General features: G+C 45.3%; 2 protein-coding genes and 1 long non-coding RNA gene across 5 annotated transcripts in view; 2 read left to right on the top strand and 1 right to left on the bottom strand.

Annotated features, from left to right (window-relative positions):
* The window catches only part of LOC135400793 (protein eva-1 homolog C-like), a 173,976-nt gene that overhangs the window by 91,679 nt on the left and 56,000 nt on the right, over positions 1–26,297 (top strand). The window lies entirely within an intron of this gene.
* On the bottom strand, positions 1,146–26,189 carry LOC135400795 (uncharacterized). Its single transcript, XR_010424647.1, has 2 exons — positions 26,041–26,189; positions 1,146–2,557 (listed from the first exon to the last, which is right to left on the bottom strand). It is a non-coding gene; the product is annotated as an uncharacterized LOC135400795 (long non-coding RNA).
* LOC135400792 (uncharacterized) lies at positions 7,268–11,481 on the top strand. The gene is made up of 9 exons (XM_064632709.1): positions 7,268–7,592; positions 7,653–7,765; positions 7,828–8,043; positions 8,281–8,365; positions 8,629–8,778; positions 9,781–10,011; positions 10,518–10,692; positions 10,829–10,902; positions 11,150–11,481. The coding sequence occupies exons 1-9, from the start codon at positions 7,452–7,454 to the stop codon at positions 11,417–11,419; spliced, it is 1,455 nt and encodes a 484-aa protein (XP_064488779.1). The 5' UTR covers positions 7,268–7,451; the 3' UTR covers positions 11,420–11,481.

Here is a 26,297-nt window from a genome sequence, read left to right as displayed (position 1 = left end):
ACTGATGGAGATCCATCCTGACCGGAACAGACTTCGCCAGCTATTTCCGAATTGTTTTCCTAGGGAACGAATTCTTCCCATCTCCCACCCCCGTTTTCTGTTCCTTTAACTGAGGCAGCGGTCATTACAGGAATGTTATTATCGTGGCTATCTTACCCTGCTCTCCTCTGCTGGCCGAAACGAGTCAATCGGGACTTCATTTTGCAGCGACAAATAATACTTAGAGGGCAAGAAATAATGCAGCAGGATGCATTCTGCAGAGGTATATCTGACGACTATTCCACAGTGTGTATGCGTTTTATTAATGTAATTACGTCCTGGTCTTTGCATATTTCATCTTTTGGCGTTAAGTGGAATGATGTGGAATGGAAGTCTTGGGTACTGACAGTTCTCTTTTCTACTTGAATTAATAGAACTATTAGCTTAAAAATGGGCATAAGCTGCTATGTTCTACGTATCAGGAACTACATTAAAATAAGTTTTGGAAGAAAAAAAAACTACTTCTGTCGCTTATCGATTAATACCCCTATCACAAGGGCAGTCTTCAACGATCATTGAAACCAATGACCATCGAAAATGCGCGTAGCGCCAACAAGCGTGTAACGTGTCAACCTGTCAGTGAGCATTCGATCCAATGCTCTTGGAGAAGTTTCTACGTTACACGCTTCGTGCCACTACGCGTATATTCAATGGCCATCGGCTTGAATGATCATCGATACCAATGGCCATCGAATATGCGAGTAACAACACCAAGCGCGTAACTTAGCAACTTCTCAAATGACATTGGTTCCAATGCTTTCTGTGGCAGCGCTTGATGGCACTACGCGCATGTTCGATGGCCACTGGCTTCAATGATAATTGAAGACTGCTTGTGTCGCAGGGGTATAAGATACTGGGCCTCAACGTCAAGACCCAGGTTCGAATCCCGGCACCGGCCGTGCTGCCTCGGTATCTTCCCTGTCCTCAAACGCGTTAAAGGGCCCCTAAAGTGCAAAAAATTCTCGTAGCGGAATGAAAGATGTCGCGCAGCACCACATGAAATCCGCCCAGGACGAACGATCCTTTCTCCCCGGACAGCATGTCGCCATATCAACAAGCAGGGCTGTCACAACCAATTAACGAACCAAGCACACCTACCACAGACATCCATTCTGCTCCTCTTGTATTAAAGGGTAGCCAATCAATTATGACTCCAGGTTTCATTTGTATACTGTTTGCGACCATATATTTTCCTTTCCATTCTTCATCCTTCCCATAGAGTCTGTTGCATTCGCTGGCCAAAACTAACAGAAACTGTCTGTCTGCCGACCTCCGCCGCGTTGCTTGCTGTGCACTTCCGTGGGAGTTTGTAAATACTTTGTGTAATTAAAAGGGTCAGCTTCCCATGCGACGCTTCTACTGAATTTTCCTAGCCGGCATAGTACGCCTTTCGTGTTAGAGGGACGTGATGTGGTGTTTTCTAGCAGATATTGTTTACTTTGTGTGCCGTGCAAAGACTCAGTAAGGGCTCTTTGCTTAATGAACTGTCACGCGGGTTTTTACTGAGCATTTTTCATTGTTTCAAATGCAGCTTCCACTGTTCGCTCATTACGCCATTAACCTTTGGAGAACACAGTTGTTTTGAACCTTGCTCGGAATCGATATTGTGCAGATATCTCGCTGCAGAAGTTATAGTTGAATGAAAAAAAGTCGGGCATCAAGCGGAAGCAAACCGGGATATGAAGATGATGTTTTGTTGTTTCGCAGTGTGCCATGGGGAATAAAGAGTTTAATATTCCCCGGTGTCATTGGTTGGTAGCTATCTGAAGTTTTAGAATGTGACTACACAGTACAGCTATGGCGAGCTCTTTCGGCAGTACCACCGGTACACAGTATGGCTCTCTGACTATAGCTTTTAGGGATATTTAGATGACAGATTCTGTCGACATGGTAGCATGTCTAGTTGCCGGGGAATGTTGTCAATGTACACGGTGTCCAGAAGTAGACTTTAGATGAACGCAGCAGTAGGAGGCAAGCGAAATGGTGGACTTTAGAGTTGCTCCTGACTCCCGCGGCCTGGATGACACTTCGAGGTGCAAATATGAGGCAGTCTCGATGGTGGTGGTGGTGGTGACGAAAATCGGCTTGCCGTTGTTGGCCTCACGTATGTGGGCAGCGTCACGACTGTAGCCAGGATGAGATGAGGTGCTGTCATAACAGATGAAGGAATGATGACGGCCGAAAGTTAAGATCTAGGGCAGCCACTGCCAGAATTGGTGAGAAGTCCGCGCAGTACTCATAGCCTTTGAGCGAGGCCAGATTCCTGGAGAAAGCAGACGAGGCTGCGAATTTTAGAGTGTCTTTCCGTGAAAGAGCCTCTGGGATGTAGGACATCATCCACCGTACAATTCCTGCAGTGGCCAAGGTATTTCTCCACAGAGTCTCGAGGGAGTCCTGACACAGATGGTAACGAACTCCGTCAACCAGTAATTACGGCGTGGCTTTTCTCGAAGAGCTCTATGGTACTGGAGCCTCCAAAAGCGGAGTTTATCGGATAAAACCGGAAAACCCGGAATACCTGTAACACGTACCCGTATACGTCAATGCAATGCAACATACGTCCGTCACACCAGGAGCATCGACTCCCTCTGCACACTCTTTAGACATGACATTGGCAAGATGAGGCCCTGTTAATTAGGTTAGATCAGGCTAAGTATAGCGTAAAATCGTGTGGGTTGTTTGACACAGCCTACGTTTTAGCTCCCTATTATGCCATCAACGTACACATGCGTGCGTTGCGTGGGAAGCACCAACAGCCAGCTCCTGATTAAGTTAGTTTGAAAGGTCGGCGTGTCTATCATTTTTCGGTAACGACTTTTCGTTAATCAGCTTTTGGTCGTTACAGTTCTGCTAGAAAACTGCACGTTGCAAGCTGTGCTGCCATTACGACAAAAGTGACAAGAGGTTCTGTGACCCTTTATCTGTTGCGAAAGCTTCTGCTCACTTACGGTGCAACGTTTAATGATCACTGTCGTCAAATGGATTTCCTATAACAAGGTAATGGCGTGCCGGAATGCTTTGCTGCTACCCTTCACCCTATTTATTTTTCCCGTTCCAGGAAAGATCCACCGCCAATGTCAAATAATCGTCATCAGTGCAGACCGCAGCGAATAGTGATCTTTCTTCGGATATCTGTGTTCGTCTCATTTTCCCTCAATATCAGGGTTTTAAGTATGGATGTTCGTCACCACGCGAGCTAGCCTGCTTGCTCGCCGTTCAATCTATTATTTAGACATTATCCGCGCATGGTGTCTGATGGATATCCACATCGACGTGCAACAACAACAAATATGTGACGACGATGGCACGAGCTGTTTCACTGCAGGAATTACAGTACCCTACCCCATTACATATGGGGAATTATATGAAAGAGATGAGGATGGAATGAATAGAGCATGCATGACGCATATATACACACACACACTTGACAGTTGCGGCGCTATGCATGCTGTGCGCTGTGTTCTTACTAGGTTTTTGCCACCTCCGGATGTGCATGTCATATAACCTAGGTTAAGTTATGTAAATTTTTGCCAAGTGAACTCAGAAATTTGCCAAGTGAAGGTCACTTTTTTACCCCACCAACATGAAGAGCGTACCGAGTTTACTCAAATTCATGATAATTGACAGTGATGTTCAGGATCTATCCTATCGGGGGAAAATACCCGAACATGATACTTCTCAGGGCATTTGAGTATAACGCGCGATGACTTTTTGAGCGCAATGGCTGCCAGTGCGACGAAATGAGGTTTGAAACCCAGCCCATAGATTGATAGTAGAAAAAGTGACAGTTCCTGAAATTAGGAGAGGGAAGGTATGGTCCCAGCCGAAGCCGGACGCGATAAGCTATGTCTGTGTTATCTCTTTCTACACTCTTAGAAAAAAACTAGTGGAATCCTAGTAACCACACTCATTACTAGGTTTCCACTAGCTTAATACTACCTCAAAATGTGAAACCAGTAAGTACCTAGTAACTGCGCCTCGTACTAGTTTTCTACTAGCCTTTTACTAGTCCTAAAGATGAAAGACTAGTAATGTTCTAGCAACCTGACTCGTCTAGTAACAGTAACTGGGCAGTGTCTTCGAAGTAGAAAGATTTATTAACCTATTTGTTTACTTATTTATTTTCCATATGTTATATGTATAGCGGGAAACATTGGATACTCGTAAGCAAATAAATTGATAGGCTAGCATACAAAATTACCACACTAACCGATTATAAGAAAAATTCGAACCAACGTTAAATCAAATTATGCAAGGAAATATTTTTGTTGTTGTTTTTCATGCAGTTTGGTGGTATATCCTCTCCATTTCAATGTGGATAACTGCAACGCGTCTGGCTAGCTGTCTGTATAGAGATACACATCAGTTTGCATTCATTTCAACAACGCACATGGACATAAAATAAAAGCACAAGCTTGTTCTTTTTCTTACAAACAAACAAACAAAAGCACAATTATGAACCTAAACATATGCAGTATTTGCAATCCAAAACTTTAAACTGGGCAAAGGATTTCATGTTTCAAAACGACCTCACATCCAAAATAGAGGTCATACATGTGATAGGACGCCACCTCCGGTGGTCTTGTAAGTCTCTGTTTGCCAGTAGCTTCCAGAAGGTACGACCATCGATGACGTTGGAATGCTACAGCCTGCAACTCAGATACCAGCATGAAGAGGTTCCCACAATAAATGTATAGGCTCCGTATCTGACCAAACACCGGAAGCGAGTCTCTGCGTAGCATAACAACATTACCACACCTGAAGGAGCTGTGGTCAACGTAGGCTGAGCCGACTTCCCAGACTGGTACGTCGGAAGAAAAATGTGCTTTTGCACACCGTGGGAGGTCGTCATGATCTATAGGCTTTGCATGTGTAGTTGAGATGGCACCATCAAAGTCAAGGGTTGCGAACTCAAAGCATTGCAAAAGTTGGTGTCGCTCCAAGACGGACTTGCTGATGTTCCTGAAATTCTTCGTTCTGAGAGCTATGGACTTCACATACTGGTGCTTCGCCTCGAATCTCATACACCAGAATTGTTTTAATGGACCAAGCTCATCGATCAGCCTCGGATAATGTATTAGAAAGTGTAGTTTTGGTGTCATGGCCCCAGGGTAGAGATCTACAAAAGCGGTCAGGAAAAATCTGACTTCTTCCTGCAGATATGCAAGGTGATCACGCGGAATGGCGTCTGCAAGCACAATGTCTACAATTCTTCTGAACTGAAGGTATATATCCCAGTGCCTGCTTCCTTCCGGGACGGTGTCCCCAAATATTAATCCAGATAACCTGAACAGACACCACTTCTGCGATGCGCTGCCTTTGTAGCCACTGCGCTTTTCAACAAAGCTCTTGCTTACTGGTTCAGGCTTGTTTTGCCTGTCGTTATACCCATATGGAAATGTTGTAACCCTTTCCAGGTCGGAAATGGCCAGTTCCTTATCCCGGAGTAAGCCGCAAATTACTTGCTGAATGACATGTACCATTGAACCTTCCAAAAGATCATGCATCACGTCGGGGGGAAGTTGCAGTGTGATATCAAAGTTTTCTATTCTAAGTAGTGGGGACGCGCCTTGTACTCCCAGTTCCCCTGAGCGAGATCGGTCAGTTACATTGCGAAGATGTATTTGGTGCAATGCTGGTGTGCGAATGGTCACGTCTCTCTCATGGGGAACGGAGTTCATCTGTTGAAAAGAAATGGTACAAAAGCGACATGGGTGGCCGCTGCTGAAACAACAGGTTATGCCAGCTAGCTTATTCATTGAGAGGTTATCCCCGGAAAATGCAACTACCACAGCAGTAACTTTGACAAAAGCACCGTCTACCTGTACCTCAAACCCAGCGCGTTGAAGGTGATTAAGGTCATCCAAAAGAGGCTTGAAGATTGTCTTCAAACCATACTTTCCAACGTGCTGATACCTCGTAACCAGTACGGTATGTATCATGTGTAGTTGTGACCGATACCGAGCGTGGATATTAAGAACACTAAAATACACAACAAGCAGCTTATGTACGCCTCGCTTGGAACCCAATGGGTTAACTACCTCCAGTTCGTCACTGTACATCAGAAGGAACAGTGTAAATTGAGACCCATGTTGAAGCAAGTCGGACAGTTTCTCTTTGTACATCTTTCCATCTGTAAATTTCTCCAGAGACGGCGACTGCTCACGTGAGGGCTGCGATTCCACATGATTACGGAATGCGTCGCACCGAACCATGTTCCGCAAAACAGCCGCTATAGGAACATACTGAAAGGAATCTGTACTGCTGAGCCGCTGTGGTTCTGGTTTTACGTAGGATAGGTGGTTCTTGGCGAACTGCTCGCGCTGGTATTTGCTGGTCGTTGCGTCGAACACCTCAGAAAGAAAGTCACAGTTGAACAGCGGCTGTAGGTCTTCGCGGTTGGCATCGGCACCCACATTTCGTTTTATCTCACGTGCAAAACACTTGAGAATATCCCTGAGGAAGCCTTTGAAATCTGCGAAAATGTTTTCTGTTGTTGAGTGCGGCAACTTGTGTACTTCTGCGACGCGGAAGAAAAACATGCACAATTTTGCCTGCATCTGCTGAATAAACGACGACACACACCATTCACCTCCTTCCTGTCTATTAGAAGCATCTATATTTATGTGGGCAGCATTCCTCGCATCATTGGCACTTCCATCTGCGTCGAGATCGTTTTCCGTTTCATGACTGTTCCCCAAGTTTGCAGTGCCAAGTGCGGCGGCATCCTCCACGAGCATATCGTAGGTTTCGACCTCCATCATCTCTTTATGAGACCGGTAAACATGTCTTCTGTATGATTCGTAGAGCTTAAAAGTTTTCGCACATCCTTCGACACCACACATTATCGTGTAACCGAACTCATGGCAGTGATCTCTAATGTGCGACACCAACCTGGAAAACCTGGTAGACGAATATGTACAGCGCGGACAATAGTGCATGGTCCTGTAGTCTTTGCACAGAGCACTCAGAAGTCACAAGACTACAGAAAGCGCATTTTGGAACGCACTTATCCTTCTAGATCAAAACAAACGCGCCGAATCATGCAGCTCCCAACAATACGACTCCAGAAATCATCGGTTCCTTCTTCTTCCTTCTGCTCGACAACAGCGTCTCGCCAACAAAACTTTCGTTGTACGTTAGTATGAGGCATCTTTATCAGCAATATCATACAATATACAATACAATATTACTAGGAAGCTAGAACGCAATTTTTCCGCAACAAAGACAGACGCCGCAACATGGTCAATCGCGATGGTCAGTAGCGCCGTCACACGGCCTGCTATTTGAGGTTTGAGGTGTTGTGTCATGCATTGCGGAGCAAGAGGGCTATTACGCGCGCGCAACTTCGTTCTTTGTTCACGGTTCTTCCTTGACGTGCTCGCTTTTGTTTGTTTGCAACGGCTCAACCGATGTCGGTGAGAGAATGTCTAGTGACATTAAACGATCGGAAGACGATAATTTTTGTCGGGGGCGAGTTCAAACTTCCAGATGTCCTTGCCGCTCTAGAAATGAGTGAATTTAAGGAGGCGGCTGGTCGGGCGACCGTTGAGGTAAGTCAACCCACGTTCAGTAAACTAGAATTTCACAATTACGTTTATGTGGTTCATCAGGTCTTCAACGTGCGTTTCAATACCTTTGTGGTGCCACACTCAGAGCATGTCTTTTCCGACGGGGAGGAGGTGCGTTTGTGTCACATGGAGCCAGCCGCCAGCAATTCCGTGAGGTAAGTCATGCCTTTATTGCGCTATTTAAACGATGAGTTACGTTTTGTACGTGTTTTTCTAGCAACCAAGTGGTTACAAATGGGGACACGATCACGGTGACACCGGGTGCGACCAGCGCCGTGAAGTCTGTCGCTTTTACATCAAACAGTTATAAGCTTCCCCAAGTGCCTCTGGACATTAAAGTCGGCATCGCAAACATGGCTGCAGGTGGTGTCCCCAGCCATCTAAAATCCCGGATAGTCTCGTGGATCACCACCGACCTCATGACTTACAGCCTGTAAGAGTAATGGAAAATGGTTCACTCCATAGTAGCTACGTCGACTGTCGTGTGTGTGTGTATAGATTGAGCAGTGGTGCTTTACTTAAAAAAAGAAAAGAAAAAAATGGTAGCCATATTTATATGAGAATCGCGGGAGTGGCGGGGCGTACGAAAAGTCTGGAGAGATGCACACCTGTGTATTTGTTTATGGTAATGTCGTCGTCTTCAGTCTATATAATGTGAGTATTATTCCAGGTATCCAGGACACTTATATGAACAAGCAGCACGTGACCTTGTTTTCAAATTTCCCGCACTGCGGGACTCAATGGGAAGTGGCTACGTAAGTTTCGAAATATCATGGTGGAACAGAATGATAGGAGCCAAGGCAACATTTCCATGGGTATGTGGTAAAGAAGGCGGGAACAACAAACAAACAAGTGGGCGGGATCAGGCTGAGCCTCCGGTGGTGTCCACTTGCTCGTTGTGTCCGTCTTCACGCCACATGCAAGGAGGTGTAACCTTCCTGTGGTAGGGCAGATCATTTGTGGGTTTGTTCCCCCTCCACCACTCGATGGTAACGCTAACGGCATGTTCAAATTACAGGATTCCTGGAAGGTGAGATTTGCTTTTAAGATGGGGAATGTGAGAAAGTCTATCAAAAACGAGCCAGATGTGGACAGAGCACGCAGCAAATACGGTCGCAAGAGACCGGCTAGTGAGACTCAAGCTACCCAGGCCAAAAGACTGTGTCGGGTGAGGCTGTTACAGTGGCGTCGCTCGAATTGTATTCTTGTTTTGGACATTGTAGTGTGCATCACTTACTATATCTGCTTCAAGTTTGAAAGTTTTGGCAAGGAATACAGTGATGTGATTGCTGCGCCATATGGCCAACCCTGCTACCTCCTGCTACATTTTCGCAAAATATCAAGCGTCTGCGCCAAACATCCACTTGTGCCGTTATAAGCGAAGGCAAACCTCCATCCGTGATTTTATGAGCACCGGTCTTTAGCTTTCACATAGGGATCGTTATCGTTATATTTAAAGTTTGGCAGCCGCTGTGGTGGGCTCGCGCAAGAGCTCGTGACGAATAACGGGCCAAATTGATGCATTTAACGCGCGTTACGGGATAATGACAAGTTGAAGATCGGGCCCCCGTCCTTCAGCACGTGGCTAGTCAGCGGGCAGCGCAAGTCATCGCGGGACAGTAGCCAGCCGCGTCTCCTGTTCTTATAGTTTCGCTTCCGTTCTGCATGCGCTACTGCGTGAAACTGCTTACAGGTTTGTCGCCTTCTTTTTGTGGCCAGGCAGTAGCAAAGCGAGAGAGATAAGATCTCCCCGACCAGACGGATTATGAATATGGCAGAACGGAAGACGCACGCCCCGTCACTATCACTCTATCTTTCATTTTTTAAGCCAAAGTCGTGTGTCCGTGCTGTATTATCGTGACTAGGTGTTTCGCATGACATCACTAACGCGATAACACGGAAGTTTTGTGAGAACGCTCGTAATGGATCCTCCACTAGTTTGTTTTGTGGAACGATAAACCTGAAATAAGTATTGGTCATGTTCTGCCTCTATGGTTCTAGCAGCACGTGAAAGCGAATCACATTACTGCGAATCTTGGATACGGTATAATTTAATGTCACAAAGCACTGCATATTTATTGTGCTTAATTCTTATTTGTTGTATATTAATATGTGGTGTGGAACACGAAATATATTGTATGATAATATCGCATGAGCTCATTAATCGCAGGCTTCGGATCTGACACCAAATCCTTGCACTGCAATGGAAGATGATGCCCATCATGCAAACACGGTGGAAGCAATGAAATGCTGTCTCGGCAGTGTAGCGGAGCCCAATATTGAGCAGCTGATGGAGCAAATGGGAAGCACGTTCGGGCACCGACGGCAGTGGATAAAGGACGCATCACCATCACTGCGGGATGTCCTCATGGAGTACCCTGCCTTGAACCGTGCAGATATGGTATGCATCTCAGCTCTACAGATTTTAGAGTGTCATCAAATTCAATAGCAATCACAATGTATGTTCTTCAGGGAACACTGATTGTGCGTACACCCGATACTACACCCGAACTGTCCCTAGTATTTTTTAAATGTCACCAATGTCCTGTGTAGTCGTCTGCAAACACTATGTTCGAATCTTGTCTTTGCTTCTCTGACCAAGCCAATCCGAAGCATCCAAAGATACGAAGGAATGGAATGATGTGTGTCTCCACGAGATTCTGGGAAAGCTGTAGCCGTAATTCACTGGAAAGTATGAGAAGTATGAATCTGCGTCATAATGTATGTAGTGGTGTATGTCATAAAAATGTTCACACACAAGTATGTATGTGATTGGGTTGATCAATTTTATGTGATACAATGCACTTAAGGGGAAAGAAAGGCACATTTCGGGGACAGTTCAATGGAGGTGTTTAGAATATCAACACCTTTCGGCACACCAGGCTAACATGCATGTATTCATTCCAGCTGCACAAAGAATTTACCAGAATAACTGGTGTAGCTGCTGAGAAGGCAGTGCTAATGTTTGTCAACCAGTATGGGGAAAAGTGCTTCCAGATGGCTCACAAGCGGAAGAGCGCGAGGGATGCAGTCATGGACACAGAGGCCCAACTTTCTACACTGGATGGTGATGTCAAAAAATGTATGTAATAGTTCAATCTAGATTTGGACTACTAAAACAAGTTTTTCCATTCATGTGCTTTTGAAAATTGTTTTCAAAAGTTATTCTTCAATCCAAGCTGAGAAATGTTGGGTTTTCTTCTTTTTTTTCTTTTTAGATTGCTTTGCCATCGGAGTCATGACAATTCTGCCCAGACTTCTCAAGGAGCACCCCTATTTTCTCAGGGGCCCTGTAAGTGTTGTCTCACATGATTTTCTTCTTTAAAAGAAAGGTTGCATTCGCTCTTTTGTCATTCCCTGTGTTGTACATTCCAAGTGTCATGCACACATTTCCATGTGTGTTTTGTCATTGTATGCGAATATATTCAGTTGCGCACTGTGACATTTTTTGCCTCATTGTTTGGTCTGCCGATGTTACACATGTATACATTGTGGCAGTATCTTATAGATCGTAATTAAGCTTGCAATTTTCTTTTCAGGATGCTTACCCCGCTTTAGTCATTGAGGGTGAGCCACTCCATGAAGCCACTGAGGTCATGGTAAAGTTTGAGGACCTTTGTATACGAGCCTTAGACATTGTGGATGGCATGGCACTCCTGTTCGCAATCTACTGGACGTTCGACGTCCAGTATTCTCCAAGGAACAAGAACACGCTCTCAGTATTAGAAAAAATGTTTGGCATTCGTCCAACGTTGCCAGTGTCCCCAACAGCTGCAAATGTACTGAAGGCTTTCAAAGATAATACTTGAAGTTTATATGTCAGTTCGATATGTTGTCATATGATTACTGCAACTAAATAAAGTGAAATGTTTCGAAACTGTCTTTTTTTTTGCAGCTCACAGTATATTTGTAATTAGCACTGCACACTGTGGAGGAGGCTGAGCGTATTATACGTAGTGGGACTTGTAACCTCTTTACGAGGGTCAAGCTCGTTCCTGTTACTAGAACATCGAGCTAGTACCTATTACTAGAACATCGAGCTAGTACCTATTACTAGAACATCGATCTAGTAACTATTACTAGAACGACAACCTAGTAATATCTACTGCCCTGATAGGGTAGTAATCACTACAACCCATCACTTACTAGTTGTCACTTACTAGGTGCCACTTACTAAGATTCTAGTAAACTTTGTGACAAGCACTTACTACCTTCTTTCTAGTAGTGCCTACTAGATTTTTTCTAAGAGTGTACCATGCCGGTGTGAGCTGGGTTTCCCACATCCTTTCGTCGGACTGACAATTATTTCACTGAAAAATCCGTTGCGCGCTATCGTAGAGTATGATTTTCCCGTAGAGCATGATTTTCGGCTATTTTTTCCGATACGATAGCTCCTCAATATTCCTGTAAATTCTCATTAATTTGAGTAAATTCGGCACGCTCTTCAAATTGGTGGGGTAAAAAAGTAACCTTTACTTGGGAAATTTCCCAGTTCGCAAAAATTTACATAATTAAACTTAGGTTACATGACATGCACATCCTGAGGTGGCAAAAATCTAGTAAGAACAAATGCCGTTGACCGCACGATTCTATGTGGTGTAGTTCTTTTTATTAAAATTCAATGACACGTTTTCTGGGACACCCTGTATAAATGTTTATACGAGCACATAATAGGAAAAGTGTGGTGATGACAGTTAGCATTCTTTCTCAAATTTCAGCACAAATGACGTTTATTAAAAGGCAGCAACGAATTAGACATGCCTGATGTACAGAATGCTTGAAACCACTTTGAGGATAAGCTGCAACTGCAATTGCCAGGATGGAGGGAGATATACACTATAACTATTTCCCGCAGCGGATCGTACTCCGCTTAATGGCCTTTTGTGCCATGTAGAGAGCACCAATGTGGAAGGCAAGCAAACTAAGTGTGGCGCAGCTTTTTCTTGGGAGCTTTCAGGTCTGGTGTAATATACATCTAGGCCTATAGGAACGAGCCACCGACTGGATATGAAACGCGCTAGCACAGAATACACATACCGACGCACGAATCCGATTACGGACACTAAGACTTTAATGGTGCTTGAGTATAGCATACAGGCAGTTTATGTTGGCAGCGTATAGTTCAATAGCTTGCTGCTTGTAAAAGCCAGCGTAACAAGTTATACATGTGACAGGGCAGTCGTAACATTTTTAATTTACTAGCAGAATTAAGGGCCAGGTGAGACGGCTGTAGAAGTAATCCCCAATTCGTCAGGCAACAGTGATCTACAATGATTTGCTGCTCCTAGTGGCTGCGTAGCCGATACATAGCCGACTTTTTTCGTTTTAGACTCAGCGTTATGCGCATGCAATGTAGTGTTGCCGCCGCACTCGACGAACAGTGTGGCAGCTTCGTCGCAGCGTTGCCCGTACGGTTTTCAGTTTCAACTGAAAAAAAGAAAAAGGAAAGTGATGGGATGGGATAGGAGAAGAAAAAAATGGGAAAAAAGAAAGTCTATGAGTGCAATTGGGATGAAAACTCTGACGCAAGAGTATTAAGGGCTCAGGTTGTGGAATAGGTAAGTTTTCTGTGCTTGCACGTCTATTGCTTTATGATATCTTTAAGCGTATATACATCGGATATTTGGTGTCGCCCTGCGAAGGATAATGAGGGCCACAGTCATCGGGTTTACGTGATATTGGATTACGGCTTACGACTGTCATGCGGGGTAGGGTGGCTCAATACTAGCTCCCTCTGCATACATACATACATGCATACAAACGCACACACGGACGGACGGAGGGCGGGGGAGAGCTAGTATTTAGGCACCCTCACTGATCTCTCAGTATAAAGGCTGGATCGCGGATGGGAGAGGGGATTACGGGAGAGAGGTACGGTAACCGGCCGCCATGTTGGAGGGCCAAAATGCGCTGTGTGTTCTCATAGAGAACATTGGGAAACAATCGAGAGTATGAGTATTTATTGCGCTCCAAGCGCAGATCGTTGTTGCTGTTTTGTTCTTAATTACTTTACGTTTTGTATTCCGAAACTGGGACCGTCAGTGCTATGCAGATCTGGGGCTTGTTCAACCGAACGTTCCAAAGCCTCAGCAATATAAGAATCTGTCAATTCCACACCAGCCATGTATAATCTCTCATGCTGGGTTCTGGGCAAAAATTGTTTCCGAATAACGGCCCCGGAAAAGGTTATCCTACTGGCGTGGGAGAAAAAAAAAGTTTCCGTAGAATGACAGCCTAGAACCTTTGTTTTAGATATGTGTATGCGTTTAGCATGATTTGTATCAAGCATCGCCACAGAAATAGTCTTTTTAGTGAATGAGTGTCGTGACGTAATGGCTCGCAAAGTGGACCGAAGCGACCCAAATAATTAGTTCAGGTAATTATTTCACGCCCGTTAGGTTAGGTTAGTTAAGTTAGGTCTGTTAATTTAGGTACTGATGTGAGCTTGATTAAGTTCCTTAGAAGGAGGTAACATCTCATGAGGAACACACAAGAGTCCTCCAACACAAAGAAATGTTAACGCTTTTACAGTACTCAAGTTCGTTTTTTTTTTTTTTGCGTTCTTTGTTTATTCTGATTGTTGCCTGGTGCAGTAGTGCCAGGTTGAATGTCCTTCTCGAGCACTCATATGCTTTTGCTGAGTAAAACTGCAGCGTGAGAGCAAAGCTGCATAGGGAACGGGAGGGAGGGGGGTACCATCCGCTGCCGATCTGCACCTGTGAAACGATAGGCAAGCCTTTTTGCCCGTACGGTTGCTGCAGCCGTACGGTAATCGCAATAAGCTAGCGTGATCAACTTCTCAACTTATCTGCGGTGACTTTGACGGCACACCAACATGGTGGCCAGTTGTCGCGCTCTCGCGCTCCCTATCCGCGATCCAGCCGTTTATAATAGAGATCAGTGCGCACCCTAATGCGAGGTGGAGTACAGCGCCTTCTAGTGTCCGAACAGTGGAATTCGATTGTTGTAGTGTCGTCAAGTTAAACCCTGTGCCGCTTTGAGACCTCGTATAACGCTGCGCAGTTTGCTACAATGTTGGCAACGCAAACCCGAGCGAAGCTGATATTTCTTGACGCTTAAAATAATCTCACAGTATACGCTGCTTTGCCTCTTTGAAATTCGTCTTATCTAAATGTTATTCTCATCTGGACTAAGTCTGGCCCACAGCCCAGAAGTCCGAGCAGTCTGGGCCACAGCCCAGACAGAAATGAATCATTCGTTGCCTAAATATATACCGCGCCTGCTTTTTAAAATTGCGGTACCTTTTTAGACAACGTCAAGGCGAGATCCTTCAGACTACAGCACAGTGAGCTGCGATGTAATGTCTACGTTGACTTTGGGTACTTCCGTTGACGCTGCTGATGAAGAGACGGTTGTTTTGACTGACTCTGTGTGATACAATGTCAACGTCGAACGCTTCAGTGTGCCAGACCTCTTGTTGCGATGTGGCTATATCCAAAAAGTAATAAATCAGGTTGTGTCATGTTGACATTGGACCGGCTGCAACAGTTTTTGGAATGTATGGGCGCAGTTCCGGATGTGGTACGTTCTGCACTTAATCGCCCTCCAAAAAGAGGGTGGCAGCAGGGATCATGTTGGTTGTGCTTTACATTGATGAGGCGGTGCGTAAAAACATCGCAGAGGGTTTTGTGGAACTCCTTTCGCTTGGATCGATGTTGAGGAATCAACCACAGATAGCTGCGGTTGCTCAAGCAAGCGTTGCGCAAAAGTACGTAAATGTAACCAGTGGGTTTTGACTGCAAGTATTATGGAGTATACCCTGCCGGCTTATAGCAGAGCAACGTTGATGTAATGGGGTCTGCCTGCTATATCGCGGCAACTATACATGGCACATGACGTGTATTCTGATCTGACCACTTCATGTCTTCAGCCTCAAAGGCACAGTAGCGGAAAGAGAACAATGTACTACTTTTTCCCCCTTTGATAAGCTACTTCTCATTGACTGCATAGCGTGCAACCAAATAATGACGTGAGACCACATGACATAACGACATCGAAAATCACATTGCACTCTTCAGCTCCAGGATATAACAAACAAAAATAATTATATTTCACATTTTATATATAATCATATAAACATTTTATATGTATAAATATATACATAACCACATTTTCGGTAGAATTTTTTTTTCTTCACTACCTGTACGCTGTGCTTCGCGAGTAATGACGTCTTTTTATTTGTTTTCCTGAGCGCACGCAAATGTACAGTAACGGGTAAGTAACGAAACAGCTGCCGCCGGTTGACAAGAAACTTTGCTACAAACTCTCCTATGCACAAAAGAACATCAAAACAATCTCCCCTGTAGCCTCATTTTATCTTTTCGTTTATTTATACTCAGCCTTTGTTCAGCTGTGGAGTGCTGTCACAGCTTAAGTGGTACGGCCCCCCCCTCAGGATGGGCCCCGAAATTAATTATTTTTTAATGATGGCACATGATCGATTTTTGTCTGTAGCCTTCCAGTTGACGCGTAATTAATTGTCGGCGACCCAACTTTAATGGAGTGGAATACGGCGTCCCCGGGTTTGCGACGTGTGTATCGCGGATTAACGAAAGCCTTTTATTGTGGAGCTAATCGTCGTACGACACGAACGAATTATTCTGACCGACATGTTCAAGGTGAACAATATTAGCTAAAGCTGCACTTAACTAAAGCTCCGCTCTTTCCTTTCTCTTTTTTTTTTGCATTATATAGTAATAGTTGTTATCAGTGATTATTTTCCGTTAAACGCTTTGACCCTTTAAATGTGTCACGTCAGGCAAGGTAGAAGGCCCTGAACGCACTCGCGAAGCTAAAGAACATTGATAAGACAAATACCGTCCACCCCTATTGCACTCGACTTTCAGTACATTGTGCTGCTTGGGGCGTGCCATGGAACTTTTCTTTTCTTGCGTCTTGGCTTAGCTAGCTAACTAAAATCATTCCGTCTCTGCGCCATTACTCATACCGTAATTGCTTTTCTAACAGTTCCCTACACGGCACATAGCAAGATCTGTAAACCCAATAAACATATCCCCCCAGTAAACCCAAAAGTGTTATTCTGAATGTTGCGGAATATCACGATAACGAATCCTGTACCGTTTGTACTTAGCTTTCTTCTACCTTGGAGTTATCGTTATCACCACCTACAAATAATCATTTCTCCGGTGCCACATTAGCGTCCATCCATGCCAGCTTCCGTTGAAGGAGGTTAAGAAAGGGAAAAGTGGGTAGTCCTGTTTTCCCTCATGCTTCCATCCTCGTCCACGTTTTCTTTGCTCGTTTCTGAGACGCTGTACGGAAAATGTTGGCACAGTTCCCCGTGAAGCCGGCCAATAAAGCACGATTCTTGCGTATAGCAACATGCCGCCATGTCGTCCAGCGGACCACTCCGTAATAAAACGCAACCAACCAAGCTTATACCCCTGGAAACTATTAAAGCCTGTGCCGTAAAACTTGCTTCTTGCAGCCTGCGATGACGTCACCCTTCATTTCTGGGAACACGTGTGCCGCACGCATGCGCGTCTGTCAAATTGCCTACTTGCTCCTGTGCGCTTGTTGGCCTTTTGACTATGCTTATGACTCCTTGTTGAGAAATGTGATTTTTAAAACAATTCTCTGATAGAACCGCGAAGGAACTGTGGCTATGAGCGGCGTACCGACGTGGACAGATGGAGAGAGGATAGCAGGAAGGAGTGGGGGACAGGGGGGTTTGTGTGCGTCCTGGGCCGACTTCCGGGTGCACTGTGCCGTGTGGAAAGTATGCCGAAAACCCAGGGAAAGCCTATAAGATAGCACAGCCGGTGGGGAGTATTGGAGCCCGCGTCACCTCCCAGTGTCGGCGTGGAAAGCGATCATCCTATCCACGATACCACGGGAGCTGGTAGAAAGGAATGTGATTGGTTGATATGCAGCTTGATCTGCGAATTCCGATGGACGCAGAGTAGGTATTGTTTGTTGAATTGTAAACAATGTGTCACCAAACAAGAAAATGCAGGTATCAGTTTCTAGACCACACTCTTAAAAATGAACTTCACCACATAGCACGCTCCTAGCCAACCATCACCCCGAACGACAACGTTCTCGCCCTAGATTTGTTGAAAACGGGAGGAGGAGCCTATTTTGTGGCCATTATGCACGGCACAAAATAGGCTCCTCCTCCCGTTTTCAACAAATCAGGGGCGAGAACGTTGTCATTCGGGATGGTGGTTGGCTAGGAGCGTGCTATGTGGTGAAGTTCATCCGTAATTTTCAATGAGACCAAGTTGCGTTAAAGTGCACTCCAGTGCTCCTTTAATGCACCTAATTTTCAATTTTCGATCAACGCATTTGATTTTCCGACATAATCTAAGGTCTCCGGGTCGACAACGACCAGCTGGGAAGACACCCTTATCAAACCTACGACGGCCATGAACACAAACGGAAAGCGTACAACCAGTCACAAACGTTGCACGGCAATATGAGCGTATACGTTCGGAGCGATTTGCCGACGCGTTTCACGGGCTGCGTGCATAGCGTTCCAGGGTGCTTCTTCATTTTGGGAGGGCTCGCCGATATGACGCGTCATTTGGTTCCGCCGAATTTGGTATGCTTCTCACTGATAGCCTTCACTGTGACGGCGGAAGGCGTGACCGCACAGCGATGGGCCTAATTCGGCAGGCAGCGGAGAGTGGCTTTTGTGCGCGGGGATCATGAAAGGGGGACTGCCTGACGAGTGCGCCCCGGTTATAGGGTGCGGAATTTTTCAATTCTTCTCGCGGTGGCGTCCAACTGTGCTTTTGTTTCATCCGCACCGATGGTGGCATTGACCGTCACGTCTACATTCTGGGGAGAGATGACAGCGGTATTGGGGAATTTACGATGGGGAAAGGTGCGACGCTTCTGTGTGTTACTCGTTTTCTCCTCTTTCTCGGTGATTTTGTGTTGTCTTTTTTGAGCATTAAATCCCGCTCATTTGCCACGCTTCTGTGTGATGAGGGAGGCTTAGAAGAATTCGTTGCCGAAATAACGCTAACTCGTGACGGCAGCACACACAAAAAAAGTTTCTCTAGTACGCGAATAATAAGAGAGTGTGCTAGCAGACGGCTGATAACGTCATCGCAATATGAATTAATTAGTTAATTAATGAGTTTATTGTGCCCATGAACGGCCGCAAGAGCCTTGGTGTTGGCGCACTATGAAATTACAGTAATGTGCATATATATGTGGCAGAAGGCCTCCGAACTCAGTGTAAATAAGATAAATTTTGAAAACATGCCGACCATTCGCAGCAGACGCTGTATCTCGCATTTGGAACTCGAAGCGAAAGAAAACACGGACTCGAGCACGCGTCCCGACTCTTGCTGTCTGTGGCGTTGCCTCTGCTGCTGCTGCTGCTGCTGAGACGTCGTTAAAACCTGGAATATACGCACACACGCTACAAAGGACTTCGAGCCTTGTTGTCGTCGGCGGGTCCTTTGCGGTCCGAAGCTCGTTATCCGGTGCAGTGAATGCGCTAGATGCTTTGATGCAAGACGCCACCGTAAAGGCTGCCCTCCCACGACTCTGCTTCTCCGATGGGAACTAGTAGTTGTCTGTACCTTCTGGCGGCTTCGTCAGCTACATCGGGATGGACGATTTTCTTTTTTTCTGCGCGGAATGCATTGAGGAAAACATGCCTCTCATCGCCGAGTGGTTGGTTAGTTTGTAATAATTTTAACGACATCCATACTAACGGGACTTCTCACCATTTCTAGCTGTGACAGGCCTACAACTTGACTCGTCACAGTTTCAACAATCATATCATATCAAATCATTTCATCCTGGCTACAGTTGTGACAAACAACGACGAGCCGGTCTCGTCGCCACCAAAACCACCACTCGTGTTATTTTTGCAAAATGGGTGTACCTTTTGTCATTTAATACTCGATCAGTCAAATCTTTATTTTCAATTTTGACGGGGAGCTGGAATAGAAAGCTGTGATCTAGCTGGCTCTTCTACACTTGACAAGCACAACATGACAGTACGTGATCGGCATAGCTTAGAAGAGCTGGTTGCAACCCAAGTATGATCAATTTCAGTGCCATTATCAATGAATGTAGTTAAAACAACTGCTAATTGTTCGTTTTCTTTTTCTCTTTGTGCGAAGGGTCCTATTACAGGAGTAGCGGAATTCGTCGGGCGACGAATTCAATTTCTCCATTTTTTTTTTTTTTTGTGACAGCCAAACTCAACTGATAAATTATATAACATAGACTATAAACCTTAATTGGTTATGAAACGCGGAACTTTTCATTGATTTTCCGGGGAACGTTATGAGATTTTCTTTTTCAGTTCTTATGTAACAAGGAAAGGATATTTAGACATAGGTATGACACATTGGTATCAGCTAAACCTTGTCTGTAGGTTGTGTTATGTCACTACACAGGTCATACATCCCCCTTTGCTATTCTGCAAATAGTATTGCGTATTAGAAGCACCCCATTCTTCCATTCGACTTTCTCTCTGCGTCTAGTGTGTTATTACCAGCAAGCACGAAAAAAATGAAGTCTACTGTCTCGTCTTATTTGTGCCAAGCTGGAGCAGAAATTGCTTTGGGCATCTGGCATCCCCTCTTGGGGTTGGATGGCGACATATCGGAGGCACTGACTACTGAGTAACCGGGAAGTTTGCTGTCCTCTAAGTGAATAGGGAATGGGGGAAGTGTTTGGTTTATTTTTTATTTTTTTCAAAGCAGCAGCCGCGCTTGTAAGGTACATTTACATGCATATCCATTAGTGTCGTGTGCACAGGGTTGCAAACGTGTCTTGCTACTGCGACGCGGTTATTGCTCGCATGCGTACTCGAAAAAAATAAAAGAAATAAAAACAGCTGGTTGAAAAAAAAAAAATGCTCCGCGCCAACTATTGCACCGAATGATACAGTTAATCGCTCCTGATCTATGGAGAGGACGGAGTGTGTGCATTTTCACGACAATTATAACATATATCCACATTGTCACAAAAAAGGCGTGCTTCTGTTATTTTCAACAAATCAGGGGAGGGAAAGATGTCATTCTGAATGACGGTTGGCTCTGAGCGTGCTATGCAGCGAAGCTCTGTTCGAAAAACAAAAACAAAAAAAAAAAAATCCCCGAATCCCCTTGCCGGCTGTGCTGTCTCGGAATTTTCCTGGGTTTTCCTCAGACACTTTCAGGCAAGCATTCTAAAACAGAAATTCACCGCATAGCACGCTCTCTGCACCAAACCTTTGCCTCGAATGATAGGGTTATCGCTGTAAGAGAGAGCGGGGCGTACGCCTTTTTTTGTGTTAACTCTGATATGTGATAATTGACACAAACGGACCAGCAGCACATTTTTCTACGACACTGAAACACTGAAGTCTTGCTTCTGTTATTAATGGTTTTAATGCACCATTATCCTTGATTCGTGCGCTATCCTTGCCCAACTTGTTTGTGTACAAGCGGAAATCTTTACCGTTACCGCGACCAACCACTCCGCGCATCTCAACTTTACATGTCCCTTCCCCCGTTACTGTGCAGCACATGCCCATGTTAGCGTGTACTCAACCTAATTCTTCGCGAGAACGAGCACATCTCGTGTCCGCCATCTTGACTTCCTCCTCGTCTCACTCTCGATGTCGCTTTCACTGGACCTTTCGCCAGTGGGCTATTGCCTTAACATGCCACACCTCGGCAAAACTCACGCATAAGCATGCTCACTCATGCTCAATGTGGTGAATGAGCAAACGGAGATCTGAGGATCGGAGTGAGTGAGCAGCAGTCACGAGTGCTGACGTCTGTACGCACTGTCCTGGACGTCTTTTTGTGGCTCGATTACATACCTACAAAACAATCGAGTGTTTGATATTGGAGGCTCTGGACCCACAGCTACAACAGTTTACAGCTTCACTAGAGCGTTCGCGTCACCTCAAAGGAAAGAAGGAGAGAAACAATTTTATCGTACCCCCCCCCCCCCCCCCATCCACTGAGACGTCACCGTCTGCAAAATTTAGGACTATATAGAACTGTAATGGCCGTGGCTTGTACGACCTCATCCAAAGTTATCCACGATGCGCCGTGAGTGCTTCCCTCACGTCACTGCACCTCACGTAACCAACTTTCTGCCATTAGCACCGCGGCATTACCCGATGCCACGATTAAACCTGCAAACTTTCTCCTCCCGTGAACTTCCCACTCTGAGAACATCGTCGCGTCAACTTGGCGCACATTCTTCCTGACACGCGAAGTATAAAAGCCACAACTCCTAGACACGTCCCGCCTCTCACGACAGGCTCGATGTACACGGCCCATCTTCAGTCACACCTGATTAAGGAAGCAGGCCTCTCATGACTGGCTCTATATGCATGCGTTGCACGTACGACGATTCTGCGGCGCGCTTGCCCGACGTGGGTAGGTCGATGTTACGTATGGTTCCGAGACGTCAAACTATGCGTTCGATGTTGGTTACCTCGAAATCCACTCAGCCTTCCTTGCAATCGGAAAGGATCGATAGGCAGATTCCCGATTCCGTCACGTGATATTGACACACACGTGAGCTACAAATCGTGTGCTGGCTTAATTAACTTTGAGCCAGAGGGGCTTCGACGGACAAATATGCCGGGCTTCCTGGGTTGTATGGGGAGATGGAGTGGAATCTTCATTCATGATGTGTGAGGAGAGGGAAGACGAGAGTGTGGTTGTGGGGAAAGAAGTATTGAAACAGGTGCAACTGTATTTACCTTAAACTCCCGAACTGGACGTTACATATGGTGGGCAATAAGTGTATACAATATAGTGAGTATAACGCCACGGAAAGTAAAAGTGTAACGGTGAAACTGCAGACCCGTACAGTAGGGATGGAGTTTAGAGGCTCTGAAATAGATATTCACTTGAAAAATGGCAGTCGCCTCAGAACAATTACTTTCCATCAGATATTCACTGTTTGAACCAGGGTGTCGAACCGAAACGTTTTCCGTTCCGGTTTTCGTTCCGGTTACATCATAAACGATCCGGTACCGGTTCAGCCCCGGAGCAAAAAAATAACGGTTCATACCGGTTTTTAACCGGTTCCGCTTCTGCTGGGAATATTCATCCCCACAACAAAAAAAAAAAAAAAAAAGAAACAACAACAATGTTACACAATGTAAACCCGTTTATTCCGCATACATGGTATTTAATATTAAGAGACAGCTGTGAAATTGGTAGCTCCTGGTTCCTGTGGGTTACTGTCTGTTCAAATGGGCTTTCTCCTTTCTTGAAGCGCATGCTACAAACGGACTTGTTTGTCGTGATGTCATACTTTCATACATGAAGTACTTTCTTGCTGGGTTGGAGCGATCGCGTCCCATCCGAATGTCTGTTGCTACTGTCTAGCTAACAAGCACCACCGCACGAGTACGACGCAAATCGAGGAACACCTTCACTCACAAACGCGCTCGACGGCTCCGTTTTATTTTCTTCTTGTCCTGTCCACAAAAGAGTTGCCACTTCGTACCTGCTTGCCCTCGCGTATACGTAAATGTATTCAACTTAGCTGCTCTCAAACAAGGTACGCGTTGCGCGACATTACCGATAAAGAAGCCGTTATGGAGGAGCCCCCTTGGGTCGTTGTTTTGTTGAAGACAGTTTGGGGGATCAAATTAAAACGAACACTACAGCACATGGCTAGAGAATCACATGCACCTCTAAGTCTGTGTGCGTGCGCGAACGATAAACCATTACAAAGGGAGCCTAAGGGTCATAGTATACCGACATACATTCCACCGTAACCGTAACCCTCGTATAGTATCCATGACATGACTTCAGAGCACACGACGTCTGTTTCATTCGCCTATCCGTAGTCCAAACCGGCGAAGTTTTTTCTTGGACCGAAAACCGTTAAACATATTTTTCGGTTTCCCTTTTGAGCGAAAAAAACGTATACGGTTTCGATTCCGTTCCGGTTCGCGCCAAAATAACGTTTTTTTTTTCGGTTTTCGGTTCCGGTTTTTGGTTCGCTCCGACACCCTGGTTTGAACAGAGTACATACGGATGTCCTCCCTGACGCGATTTTTCTTTTTTATCACTTCACCATTACCGTCACCAGTCCTCCCTGTCCCCCGCTCCTCCCTGCTGTCCTCTCTCCATCTGTCCACATCTGTACGCCGCTCATAGCTACAGTTGCTTCGCGGCGCTAATACGTAATAAACAAACACCGTCATCAGTCAGACGTCTATATATATCAGACGTCTATGCAGTTGTGCTAGTTTACTCCAACAGTCTGTCACGTATTGGTAAAGGGAATAAAGGAATCTATTGGCTGGACATGGACGGGTTTTGTAATTAAGCTATAATGGCAGAGATGTAAACTTATTCAATTGTTTGACCTTACGGTTTCCTTATGTGTGAATCGGAACAAGAAGCATAAATTCCCTCAAAAGGTTTCTCATAAATTCACATCGAGAAATGAAAATCGAAACACAGAACAGCATTCTGCATTGAAGCATTATGGCAAAACATGCATTGGAGGCAAAAACAAAAGCAGTGCTGTGAAAACTATAAGACGCCCGGGAGATTGTAGAATATCCTAAATACGTGAATGTCCTTTGTAGGCAGTAATTTGATAGCGAGCGAGCGTGCGTGGATGAATAGCCGTTGCATCCGCTTGTTGGTCGTTACAGCAAGGTTATGCCAAAGAACGGCGCTTGGACGGATCGGATCCCATCCACTGGCTGTTATGCCTCCACTTCGACCTGGGTTTTGCGGCCGGCTTTCCAAACAGATGTCTGCCTAGGACACATACTGGGCGTCCCTGTTCCCCACTCCTTGACCTCCTGTAACTGCCACCGCCTCATGACTATCGCTGCACCGCAAAACAAAAAGAAAGAAGCGAATTGTCCACCGACAGTTCTACCAGACTACCAGAGCATTTCGATGACGACAGGACTGGCGAACGAACTTCTAGCGGCTGTTGTAATCTAATCATAACTGTCTCACCGATCATTCTAAAGGCGATTGATGAGACAGGGACCAGCCTTGATAGCTGACAACAGTCCCACATTATCATCGTTGCTGTCTGCGCTTTTTGTGCATGTCGGGGAGCATAGTGTTCGTCATGTTGCATATGATCTAGTTTCAGTTCGTTAGCGAACTCAATGGCAGCAACACCGCATCCGGGACAGGCAACCCAGGACGTTGACTGCGAGTCGTTCATGAAGCATGCGGCTTGGATTTCATCAAAGAGCGCGTCGAAAGAAAACTAATTATCAGGATGTGAGTGATGATACCTAAAACCTACCTTCGATATCTCATTTTTTCAAACTGTTCTTTACTATTTTTTTACTGTTGTCAGGCTTGTATAGACGCGCTGTGGTATCACGTTTATGAGCGAAGCCACACAACGAAAGCGTTTAGTTTTGTTTCTCAGCATTTTGACTACAAGTCACGTTGCAGCGCTATGAATCTACTTTTTCACTGCGTTACACATTGCACATAGGTTATTGAATCTGAAAGATTTTATTTTATTTTTCCATGCACCGAACCATCCATCAGTGAGTTTTCTCGGCCGAACTGTAGCTGACGAAAAATCTTGTACGTTCAAGGTATATATATAGACCGAGTATCCACATTTGAGGCATCTTTATTTAGCCAGTGGTCACAAAAGTGAAGTAAAGCGAAACGCGATATTCTGCCATCTTCTATGCGCTATATAGAACAGTTTCTATACTGCCCACAATGAAAATTTATATTTTCGTTAATTAGCTGCCCTTATTAGCACGGAAATCTGCCAAGCCAAGGCGTGTTTCACGCACTGAACACTTTTTTCTCGCTGCGCTGTGCGATTAAAAGACGAAGAAACACGCACACACACAAACAAGACAGATATATATGATCATGAACGACACGACAGTAGTCGATCTGTGGATATTAGTTTTGCCCACCTGATGGTTCGTTAACGTGTACACCGAGATCTCACACTCTAAGGAAAAAGGGTGAAGCAGTTACACCTTTTAGGAGGTTATAGTTGTCGCATATGTTGTGCCAAAAAGGTTGCAAAGCTCTACCTCATACCTACGAATGATAGTGTTACGGCTTCTGATTCGGTGAACGAGCGGGACGTACGCCTTGTTGTAGCAATTTGAATATATCATAATTGCTTTTACCACCCTTACACCCTTTATCAGACGCTGTGTTGACCTAGGTGGTAACTATGGAAGTTAGTACCTTTTCACACTCTTTTTTCTTAGAGTGCAGCACACGTCACACCGCATGTAACGTCCCGCGCGTATATACGACGTGCCTAAGTGACTTGTACCCGTTCACCAAGTTGCTGGCATCCTCAGCCGAGACCGAACCTTGAGATCAACATAGCGACACGTCAGATGGCAAAGTCAGACAGCGAGGGATATAGCACACATATCTTCAACATAGGTCCCTTTCGCACACTCTTTCCGCGGCTGCTCACGGCTCACCTGTCATGTTAGAAGTCAGCTGCGGTCCTGTTCCGCGTCGCATCGATCATGATCCTACAAACTCTCTTCCTTGCTTGAGAGATCTTCATCGCGACATCTGCAAGTCCCAGGATTGAGGCACGGCGTCCAGCTCGTGTCTAAAATGTTCGATCGTCTGAGACGATGATGATGATGATGGTGGCGTGGAGGAGAAACTCCTTAGATCGTCTACATACTCCTTCAATTTCTGTGAGCTTCTCCCATAAATTTTACGACAG

This window comes from Ornithodoros turicata, chromosome 7 (genome assembly GCF_037126465.1).
Source record: "Ornithodoros turicata isolate Travis chromosome 7, ASM3712646v1, whole genome shotgun sequence".
Lineage (NCBI taxonomy): Eukaryota > Metazoa > Arthropoda > Arachnida > Ixodida > Argasidae > Ornithodoros > Ornithodoros turicata.
This window is presented reverse-complemented; position numbering and strand designations above follow the sequence as displayed.